The 12,269-nt window shown below is 33.3% G+C and overlaps 1 protein-coding gene and 1 long non-coding RNA gene across 2 annotated transcripts in view; one reads left to right on the forward strand and one right to left on the reverse strand.

Moving 5' to 3' along the window:
- The window catches only part of LOC108742117, a 7,764-nt gene extending 6,749 nt beyond the window's left edge, over positions 1–1,015 (reverse strand). Inside the window, exons 1-2 of the long non-coding RNA XR_001938616.2 lie at positions 802–1,015; positions 670–710 (exon numbers count right to left, since the gene is read on the reverse strand). This is a non-coding gene — a long non-coding RNA (uncharacterized LOC108742117). The remainder of the gene's footprint in view (positions 1–669; positions 711–801) is intronic.
- The window catches only part of LOC108742107, a 42,168-nt gene extending 35,972 nt beyond the window's left edge, over positions 1–6,196 (forward strand). The window contains exons 5-6 of the mRNA XM_025980044.1: positions 1,937–2,241; positions 4,862–6,196. Of these exons, the coding sequence (XP_025835829.1) occupies positions 1,937–2,241; positions 4,862–5,105 (549 nt within the window). The 3' untranslated portion in view covers positions 5,106–6,196. The remainder of the gene's footprint in view (positions 1–1,936; positions 2,242–4,861) is intronic.
- Positions 6,197–12,269: the final 6,073 nt, after the last annotated feature.

A 12,269-nucleotide genomic window follows, 5' to 3' on the forward strand; every position in this document is an offset into this window, starting at 1 on the left:
ACTCAGTTTGATTTTAATAATTTTTTTATTCGCTATGTTTATGGTATTAGTCGTAATGCGCATAGGTCCAGTTTTTCATATTCTTTGATACAGTTTTTTGCGTCTCATAGAATTCCTAAGCGTACCTACCTATACACCGAACTGTTACACCTAACTACTCAGTGAAATAGCGCTAAGTCCTAGCTGCAAGACGCAAGAGTCTTGCAGGCTATGTCTTGTTCTTGCTCAAGTCTTGCACGGTCAGTCTTGGTCTTGGTCTTGCTAAAAATACGCGGTCTTGTTCTTGGTCTTGGTCTTGCAAAAACGCAAGAACAAGACCAAGACTGCAAGACCAAGACTGAATTTGGGCAACACTAGGCAACCCTAATTACAGGGAACGAACAATGAGCTTTTGAGTGGTCAAAATCAAAATAGGAATCATGTCAAAGCAAAAATGATCAATAGCATCGATCTTATTAACCATCAGAAGAATTGATTGAACGATTGGGTTGTGCGACTTGGAGCCCTAACTCACAGGGCGCTTCATTCAAATTATGTATTTCTTATATAATTGTAACATTAAGGGTTATTTAGGAATGTCATAGGCTAATTGTTTTTTTTTGTTAAAAGTTATACACGGGGTACATAATGTTTAAATAAAAAAGTGTAATGTAATTTTTGATAGCATACCTTTCAAACTGAAGTCAACATCTTCAAACACATCTAGGCATCTGTAGACAAAATAAGTATGAATTAGAATTATAAAGAAGCACTTAAAACAATTAACATTAACAACAAAAAAATAAAGCTAATTAATTTCACCGTAAATGTGAAAACACATCAATCATCAGCCACAATCTGAAATTAAACTAATACGTGATACCAAACCATTCGCTCTCGAGCAGACTGTTTTTGTAATTATCAGATCCTTTTTTTTTTGTTGAATAAAATAACTTATCGTTAGTCAAGGTCGAGAACAATGTGTGTTAGATAACAGTTCGATAGTGTAGTCTGAGACCTATTGTGATATTAAAACATAAAATGTAAAACTAAAAGAAAATAATAGCAGACTGTAATCTTAACTATGTAAATATATAATGTTGTATTACTGGAGTATTATTTAATATAATATCTGTTTATTATTAAACATTGAACTGAACGATCAAGATCTTACTTAGAAAAGTTTTATCAATTAGAAGCTAACTCGAAATTATAATTTCTAATTTCTTTTGCAGTAATAAAATACAAATTTTGAATCTAAATAATGGGAATTATACGCTGAACCTATATACTACTCGAAACTAGGTTTTGGAAAATGTTATGGGTCAAATCCGATTCAAAGATAAACCACCCTTATGCATTCATTTTTTGTTTATTATCTTTTCCATTTTACTCTTATCCGATTTCTGGTTAAATCAGTTTGGTCTAAGCAAAAGTAGTTTATCTAGAAATCGGGTTGGGACATATACATTTTTAATGTCTTCCATCTTAGGCCCATTGTGATATCTATCATTTTTAGATCTTAATTTCATAATTTGAGTAATAAAAAACTTCCGATAACACAATTTTATTTGAAACTTTTTCTCCTAATGGAAAATTCATTCGTATGGATAATTTTCTCTTCCACTTTCTACCTTAAATCGTTTCAGAAAAAATGTCAAACGTAGAAATGAAGATGTGATTTTATAAGAAAGTTGTTGTTGTTGTTGACGTATGAAATGAGAAAAACGAAGTGGAACAAAAGCATTTAGAGTGCTTTTCCACGATTATCTCAATAATTTTTATTAGGTATTTTTATTGTTGATGAGTGCATGAGCCACTTTTGATCTCTACCTGTTTATGCTGATATCAAGGGCAAAAGTTACGCGAGATTACTCCTCTACTTTCAACGTTAAAAATTTCAACGTTAGTTACTACTTAATGGAAATGTCAATTTTTGTCTTCTTAATTTTTACAGATTTGTATGCTGATGGACGTTTTTCTTGGAACAGAGATTTTATCAGAGTGGATATCAGTCTTTTTGGCTCTGCCGATTCTAGCAAGCAGTGCTGTTAATCCTTGGGTCTACGGTTACCGAAATTCGGAAATACGACTCGCCATAAAAAGAATTTTGGACGATCTCTTGACCGCCTTGGGCTTTTCGCCCAGTCGACCACTGGTCAGTTCTCCCAATGGACAACCCTTAAGTGGTTTGGTTACAGCTGGTGACCCAGCATCATTTATTAACCACGTCCAAAAGGATTGCTTCAGTAGCCTTAGAAGGTACGTAGCATATCAAGTGATTTTTGTGAATAAACCACTGTGTGACGAATTTAGCATTTTAAAATTAACCAAAATTAATAATCCCAAATATATATTAATATAGCTAGTTCTTTCCCCTATCCTCGGCCATTTTTATTGCTCCACAATGACGTAGCGTCGGCCATCATTATTTTCTAATTGTTGCAGTTATGGGCCATCATTCTATTCTAATTGTTGCAGTTGTCGGCCATCATTCTTTTCTAATTGTTGTAGTTGTCGGCCATCATTCTTTTCTAATTGTTGCAGTTGTCGGCCATTATTCTTATTCAATTGTTGTTGCATTGTCACTGATGTCGACCATTATGGTTTTTTAATAGATCTATAGTAATCAATGATTAAAATCTAAAGGAATTGTTTGTAAATAGGTATGCAACACATCGTACACTTCAGCATAAGAAATTGCTGATATTAACTTTCATTTACGTAATATGTTTTATATAACACGAATGAAATTTAATCTTAAGGGGTTTTCTGACACAAACAGGATGTACATGCCTACATCATGTTACATTCCAAAGAATGTCGTTCCTTAATAACTCGGTTATTTGACAATGTGGAAATCTTGTGGGTGTGACATACTAAAATGTTTATGGCGCCATCGGCAAACATCTTATTAGTTCGCTCCATTACCTCAAAGATCGGGTAGTAGAAGTTACAGTAATTACTTTAATTATTATGCATCACGTTGCTCTGATTTTCGAATGCATACCCACTACGAGGTCTGATCATAACGCTCGAATAATTTATTGGTAAACACGAAATTTCCGCCATTAGAAGTACCTCACGAATTGTCTATAGTAGAAGACAAGGCACGTTTCAGGAAATTCGAGAAAAACCGAGCATTATCCTGCGAGTTATATGATAATTTTATCCAATTGGGTTGAATAAATACAATTGTGGTGATTGAAATTTCGCTGATCGTTAATTGCACACTTGGCTATACTCAAAGAGACTTACACTAATAAATATTTATTCTGAAATCTATTTATACGGTGACAAAAACCGTTTTAAGGTTGTCTATTATAATAATTTTAAAATGAAGGTTTGACCCAAATTCAGTCTGATCATTCGTGATGGGTAGAAAAATATAAGAAATAAAGATAGGAGATGAAAAACTACAAGAAGTGGCTGATTTTCGTTATCTGGGAAGTCAGATAATTCAGGATCTTGTAGAGATATTTAATAAAATATAGCGCAGAATTGGGTTGTTTTAGTAAATAAAATAAAACACTTCTTCTCACGGTTAATTTAAGATTTTCATTATGTAAGGATTAGGCGTTCATACTAAATAGGTACGTTCCAAAACTGTCTTATTTGCTTTTGATCTCATGTTTGTTTGCTAGATATTAGCAGAGTTAGGTTCAGATGCTTGCTTGTAAAATATATCCTTATACTGGATAAAGCATACGAATACTTTTTAAATGTTAATTTAGAGATTTGAAAAAGATTATTAAAGGTATATGTTTGGAGCGCGGCGTTGTACGGATGCGAAACACGGACGGTGGGCGCGGCAGAAAAGAAAAGATTAGAAGCATTCGAAATGTGGTGTCACATGCGAATGATGAGGATACCACGGATAGAGAAAGTTAGAAATAAAGAGGTATTAGAAAGAATAGGACAACTGATGACTGTACGGAAATAGGGAGATAGGTTAGTAGAACACCTTCTCAGACATGAAGGGCTAGTCAGAGATATATTAAAAGCAGAAACAGGAGTTAAGAGGAGTACAGATTGATCTAGATCTAGATTACATTACTGTTCACAAAAAGTTAAGGATGTCGAAAGCTTTTAATTTTAGGGATATGCGAAGATTAGGTCAGGATACGTAAAAGTAAAGATGCATGTCTAACCAGTCTTAAGACTGACAACCTTATGATGATGATGACGGTTGAAGGAATTGAAGAAAACTCTAACATAAGAAAGTGTGTACTGATTACAAATTGGGTCTTCCTGTTTTAAAATTATTGCAATAGACAATCTTAAAATGGATTTTTGTCAACTTCTGAATAAATTTCAGAACAAGTACCATATTTCTTATTAGTTTGTAACTTTAGACGAAAGAGATCTAAACGGTGATTTTTGCTGGTTAGCCGCCGCATTGTGCGATAAGGAACTTTATTCTATAATAATATAAGACAATATAAAATATGGACAATTATGTAATTCAGCAGTCTTTACTTATTCATCTAAACAAGCGTCTTTCAAAATTTGTTGTTTTGAATTACGTCGACAAAGGAGAACATGATGCTTGAATATTCAATTGTTTGTTAATGCTGTCAATTCAATTTAAAGCGAAGTCACCCTGTAATCTTGAAGATTATTACCTCAAGGTAAATATTCAAAGGCCATCTCTAAATTTTAAACGTGTTCATTTTCAACTTCTCCAAAACTTTGATACAAATTTTTTCAATCGGCTCTTATCGTAAATTAAGTTTTGCGTCAATTTTAAATTGAAAATGAGTTGTGGTTCTCCAGTTGACGAAATCTGTTATTAAATTACGTACTTCTATCCGATTTAAATATTCTTCCGGACCAACCAATTTAAATAGGATATAAACTTTACATCCACGAACTTTTCCAGGTCGATGGGGGATCTGCTCTTAATTCCAGTTGCCAAGTCAGAAAAGTCGAATATCATCCTGGCTAGTGACGATTGCAGGCTATACAGGAAGGGATCGCCAATTCGCTTCGAAAAAGAAAAACCTTCAAGAAGTCTCAGGCTTTCAAAGAGTATGATAGAGAGTTTCGCAGTGGCAAATGGTAAAGATGTACTCATTGTACCAGCAGATGGTCGTCAACTTAAACATGGAGCTAGCATCATATAATATGTGAAATAATACATCAATATGAAACGAAAAGTAAATTGGGCCCTGAAGATAATAATAATTTTGTTTACAGTTATTATCAGAGCTGCTTAGTTTTGACGAAAATTTTTGAATTCATTATGGCTTTTCACAGCCTTATCAAGGACGAATTAAATTACATATAGGTATGCAAATGAAGAAGAGATTTATTTATTTTACAAAAATAGCGTAGACGTTCTCATAAAAGTCCGAACAAACAAAGCTAAAACATGTTACACTAATGGACTTTTTATTATATAAATATATGGAGTTAGAGATAACATTTTCGATATGAGGGGAATTGTCTACGATTTTTTAATTAATTATTAAAATATACCTAATGAGCTTCTCAAAATTAGTATGTTTTTTCAACGTACATGAAACTAGGATTCTATTGTTAGTAGGGTCTGCATTAGTTTTCACAATAACTAAAGTATTTATTGTCGATTTTAATACAGAATATTTGTCACAAAAGAACATTTCTCTACCTAAAAGATCTTAAGATTAAGACGATATACTACAAACGTACCGAAATTGATTCAGTTTTAGGACCTACGAGTTTTTTTAATGTCGTTTTCTTAAAGAGAAAGAGATATAGTACCTATCTCAATATATGAATAGTAATATTTGTACATTAATTTTAGTACAAGACTTAACTGTGAATTCTATTAGTAGGAGGTACGTAATATTATTATAAACAAAAGATAATATTATGTAATTAATGTATATTTATTACGTAAAGTTATGTAGTTGAAATAAGTGATGAATCAGCGTGAAGTCGTGGGTGTACTGAAATGTACTAATAAGAAAGAAAAAGTTAGGGGGTAGGTCAGTAAATGGTTAACAACAAAACATAAGTATTAAAATACAATTGATGAAACTTTAACTTCTTGCAGATTAATTTTCAAAAATACCAAAACAAACACCGGGTTTCGTTACAAATATTTATTACGTTTAATAACATTATTCCACCTAAAGAAGCCAATGAATGGCTAAATAATTCTTATAAATTCATCATCATAAGGTCGTCAGTCCTAAGACTGGTTGGATACGTACCTCCACTCCTATCCTGAGCTAAAGTTCGCATTTCCCTAAAACTAGAACATCCCACATCCTTAACTATTTCCGAAAAGTAATCTAATCTAGGTCTACCTGTACCCCTCCTAACTCCTGTTTCTGCCTCTAACATGTCTCTGACTAAACCTAGATGTCCTACTAACCCATTGCGCCTATTTTTTATTGACTTCCATAGAATCCTCTGTTCTCCTATTCTTTCTAATACCTCTTCATTTCTAATTTTTTCTATCCACGGTATCCTCATCATTCGCCTGTAACACCACATTTCTAAAGCTTCTAACCTTTTCTTTTCCGTCGCGTCCACCGTCCATGTTTCGCACCCGTACAGCACCGCGCTCCAAACCTGCACCTTTAACAATCTTTTTCGAATTTCTAAATTAACCGTTCCCGAGCATAGAAGTGACTTCTTTTTATTAAAGGCGACACGACACGCTCTTTCCCTACTTTTTCTTCCCTTGCAAGCCAGTAGTTTTGTTGTACTTTAATTTGAATATGTAGATAATAATCCTTTTTAACTAAATCCCGTGTTTGACACTTATTACCTAATCCACCCGGCCCAATCTTTCTTAGTTTCTGATACATATCACTGAAACTAACTTCATGCCAATTCATCACTTACTAATGCCTACAGTACACTTATTTAAAGTTAGGAGGCAGGCGCTGTTAGCTCTAAGTTTGCTTACGAAAAAAGAGCTGTGATTTAGAGGTTTAGTAAAATGTAACTATACTTACCTAATGCAAGTATTATTATCTATTTAAATTTAAATTTTTATTGTAACTACACTAATGTTTAATACAGTGTTAGGTATTGTACATTGGGTGTAAATTGTTTAGAAACATAAACATTAAGGGTGACTATTTAACTCCCGACACTGGATTACCAAATATTAATTTTTTGGGTATTTATTAGATATTTAATACATTTACTGACTGATTATTGTTTAGGATACTAATTAATAAAATGTTTCCAATACTCGCTTGATTAAATAAGGTAAAATTGTCGTAATTAACTATTGTGCGAGATAGGCACGTGGATGAATGATGTAAAAATAAAAATGTACGTGGTGCGAGTTACACGTTCAGGTGAAATTATTTTTTATCACAAAGAAGAACGATCAAAGTTGTTTAAAGTAATATGAAGTTAAAATTTTACAACTAAAGAAGAACAACGGAATCCTTTACAAAGTATATCTTTGAATTATGTTATAAATGAAAGCAGAGACAGCAATAATAATTATACTTATTAGATATCGCGAATTTTTTTTTCATCATCAAAGGTTGTCAGTCCTCAGACTGGTTAGACACGCACCTCCACTCTTTCCTATCCTGAGCTAATCTTCGCATTTCCCTGAAACTAGAACATCTAGGTCTACGTCTACCACTCCCAACTCCTGTTTCTGCCTCTAATATGTCTCTGACTAGACCTTAATGCCTGAGAAGGTGTTGTACCAACCTATCTTGCCAATTTTATATTGACTTCTATAAAGTCCTCTGTTCTCCTATTATTTTTAATACCTCTTCATTTCTAACCTTCTATATCCAGGGTATTCTCATCATTCACTGGTAACATCACATTTCGAACGCTTCTAACCTTTTCTTTTCCACAGCGCCCACCGTCCTACCCATACCGTGTTCCAAACATACCCCTTTAACAATCTTTTTCCAACTTGACTTGAAGTGACTTCTTTTTATTAAAAGTGACTCGACCTATTCTTTACTTTATATCTCAACTTCTCCTTCCGTCCTGACTTATCTGATTTCTTAGATACCGAAAATCAGCCACTTATTCTAAGCATTCGTCTCCTAGCGTTGTATTCGCTCTTTCCCTACTTTTTCTTCCCTTAGACATCAGTATTTTTGTTTTACTTTTATTTATTTTCATACAATACAGTTTTGTCAATACCGTTTCCATTTTATTTAAAGCTATCTCTAACTCCTCCTTGTTAGATGCTAATACTGCAATATCATCTGCAAATCTAAGCATACTAATTTTTTGCCGCTGTATATCTATCCCTACAGTTGTACTGTCTTTAATGATGTTGATCGCGTCTTCGATGTATAGATAAAAAGTACCGGTGACAGTGTGCATCCCTATCTGACTCCCTTCCATATATTTACTTCTCTACGTTGCTGCTCCAGGTCTATAACTGCCCTTTATACAAACTAAGAATTACTCTTCTATTTCTGTAACTCATCCCTACATTTTTAAATATATTTAACATATTTGCTTTACAATAGAAAATTTTCAGAAACTTTTCAATAGATATATAATCCTTCTGAAAAAGGAAACATTCCTTTCGATCTTCTTCGAAAGATTTGTCAGCATCTTAATTTGTCTTTGTCAAACAGAATTGATTGTTTTTTGGCAATGGTCTAGGACTGTTTCTTATCTTTCGGTGATTAAAGTCATTTAAAACAAGTTTATCTGCAATTTTCTTGTAAATGAACAACTCTTTGGGCTTTAATACCTATACTTCATGGAAAACCCAATCGTTAACGTTCCATGTCACTGTTTTCTTGTAAACTATTTATCACCTAATGCAATTATTAAAAATAAGTCTAAAATGCTGCTAAAACAGTTTAGTCGCAATAATGTGAAAAACGTGTAGCTTGCATCACAATTTGAACTGTTAATGAAGCTCGAATTTTTATACTTACTGTAAAATAATTCTCTCTGCCCAATTTGTACGAAATTAATTTGATAACATTAACTGTTAACAAGTCCCTATTCGATTTTAATAAAATTGATTGTTAGTACATATTCTAGAATTGTGTAACTGCCCCGAATAAGGTGACTTTCCACTATGCAGTTTTGTTAATTTGTCTAATTACGATTATGTGTTTAAACATAGACGAACGGTTGCCAAAACTGACTTCAAGTCAATCTGTTTTTTAATAAACTTGTTTACCTAATGTATCGTATTGTCAAAAACAAAATTTGTCATTAATTGTGAATGTTCAATTTCCTGCTTTAACAGCTGATTGTTTCATGTCTCAGAATGTACTTAATAACACTAACAAACGAATATTTTCTTATATTACTGTAGGTACATGGCACATATTTTTGTAAAATATCCCTGGAAATATTTCATCGTCAATGTACAAAGAAATAAAGAAATGTTTAAACGATAAAACATATTAATTATTCCAGGTATTACAACCTTAACCTCCGACCTATTAGTTATTTGAGTCACTAATTGTAAGAAATACAGAATATTTTCAAAATCCGTTTCTCAATCTAAAGCTCATCAATTAACAAAATCGATTACAATCACCTGAAGCTCTTCAGTTTTCATACTAGCATTGAATTTAAGATCTTTTAATAGTTTCTTAGGAGCTAGAGATAGCTTTAAATAAAATGGAAGCGGTATTGACAAAACAGTATTGCATGAAAATAAATAAAAGTAAACCAAAAGTACTGGTATGCAAGGGAAGAAAAAGTAGGGAAAGAACGGATATAAAGATTGGAGACGAAAAATTAGAAGAACTGGCTGATTTTTGGTATCTAGGAAGTCAGGTAAGTTAGGACAAAAGGAGAAGTTGGGATATAAAGCAGAGAATAGCACAGGGTCGTGTCGTCTTCAATATAAAGAAGTCACTTCTATGCTCGCGAACGGTTAATTTAAAAATTCGAAAATGGTTGTTAAAGATGCGTTTGGAGTGCGGCGCTCTACGGGTGCGAAACATGTACGGTGAGCGTGGTAGAAAAGAAAAGGGCTGAAGCGTTCAAAATGTGGTGTTATAGGCGAATGATGAGGATACCGTGAATAGACAAGGTTAGAAATTAAGAGGTATTAGAAAGAATAAGAACAGAGGACTCTATGGAAGTCTTAAGAAATAGGTGAGATAGGTTATTAGGACACCTTCTCAGGCATGAAGATTTAGTCAGAGATATACTAGAGGCAGAAACAGGAGTTGGGATGGGTAGAGGTAGACCTAGATTAGATTACTGTTCNAGGAGCTAGAGATAGCTTTAAATAAAATGGTAACTAATATAAAGATTGGAGGCGAAAAATTAGAAGAACTAGCTGATTTTTGGTTTCTAGGAAGTCAGGTAAGTTAGGACAGAAGGAGAAGTTGGGATATAAAGCAGAGAATAGTACAGGCTCGTGTCGTCTTCAATATAAAGAAGTCACTTCTATGCGGCGCTGTACAGGTGCGAAACATGTACGGTGAGCGTGGCAGAAAAGAAAAGGGTTGAAGCGTTCAAAATGTGGTGTTATAGGCGAATGATGAGGATACCGTGAATAGACGAGGTTAGAAATTAAGAGGTATTAGAAAGAATAAGAACAGAGGACTCTATTGAAGTCTTAAGAAATAGGCGAGATAGGCTATTAGGACACCTTCTCAGGTATGAAGATTTAGTCAGAGATATACTAGAGGCAGAAACAGGAGTTGGGATGGGTAGAGGTAGACCTAGATTAGATTACTGTTCGCAAATTGTTAAGGATGAGGGTATTTCTAGTTTTTAGGGAAATGCGAAGATTAGCTCAGAAAAGAAAAGATAGCAGGTACGTGTCCAGCCAGTTTTAGGACTAACTACCTTATGATAATGATGATGATGTAGCTTTGTACGGTCTACTTTTTAGGAATTTAAAATATGAGATTTTATTATTTTCAAACTCGATCAAGTTTTAGGTGAAACACAGCAGGCCTTAGCAGTTTCAAATCATTTAAGAATAAGTCAGTGATGTTTCAGTAGTATTTTATCGTCTATCAGGTTTACATATAATCCCTTTAGCTTCAATTGTTCTTATGACAATGAAACAATCAAGATGCATTAAGTTAATAGTAGAAAAACCTCCACCGTCATATCAGACGGAGAAAAACCATTTATTTCGGTTTTAAAATACTTTTATTTTATTTTTCGTTATAGATACATACCACTGAGCGATGCTTCCAACAAAAATATTTACGTACAATATTTTTTTTAACAGTTATTTTTTTCAGTTAACGAGTATATTTAATGCAAGAAACATACAGCGTTTGCAGAGAACTATACAAGTGGCTTTTAGGAGTATATAGCGTGTACCTATAACGTATGCATTCTTGGCAAATACTGTATACTCTACTTCCTCAGTAGATATCGATTTTGTTTTTTGTTTCTTTGTTTTTTTTTCAATTGGTAGTTATGCAATATCAACTAAATTAATAAAAAGAAATTGCTGAACGACAATTTTCATTATTGGATTTTTTATCGTTTAGTTCTGCTATGCCTAAAGATAAATAAGTGATCGTTGAATACGTAAGTGAACAGGTACAGCTATGGATATTAGCTAAAAAAAAATCGTTTCGGGGTAATATAAGTATTTGCAATTGTGAATACCCTGATATGAATAATATTGTCACATTATGTACGAGTCCCTATAAGAGTATGAGTGTATTGTATAATATGTATATTGCATCTAAATTATAAATATTAATACCACTGTTACCATTAAGTAGGTAAATATATGTATTATGTATATTCTAATTATTATAATTCCTGGATAACTAAAAGCACTTTGTTGCTATTACTTTCTTTACAATCCTACAGTCATATATTACAATATTATCTATTTATTTCACATATATATAAAAAAACAGTTTTCCCAAATTCATCTCAGCAATAATGAATTCTACTTCCGGAAAACGTTTTCCACATCGAGAAAAGGCCAATGTCGTCTACTTTTAAAGATATCATCAATACATTTTTTACGTTCAGTATTTTAAATATTTGTTTAAGTTTATTTTGTACTTAACTAACGTAGTCTAACCTGTATTTTATGGTGCGTTTCCTATAATGCGTCAGTTACATCATACAGCGTCCTTTCATGCGTAATGGTTGGCAACAAACTGGTCAGTTTTCTTAACAATAGGAATAAAATTAATCATACCATTCACATTGAAACACCACACCGACACACGCAACATGCTCTATGCGTTCGCGACTCTACTGATCTTGAAAGAGCGCTGGCGCATTCACTGCTTAAGGCATGTATCAACCGCATGCGTCAGACTCACCAACGGGAACAATTCGGTTTCAGTAAAGGATAAAAGGATTCCGTGTAGGTATCGAAAGAATGTACC

The sequence above is a fragment of the Agrilus planipennis genome, unplaced genomic scaffold (assembly GCF_000699045.2).
Source record: "Agrilus planipennis isolate EAB-ADULT unplaced genomic scaffold, Apla_2.0 scaffold337, whole genome shotgun sequence".
NCBI lineage: Eukaryota > Metazoa > Arthropoda > Insecta > Coleoptera > Buprestidae > Agrilus > Agrilus planipennis.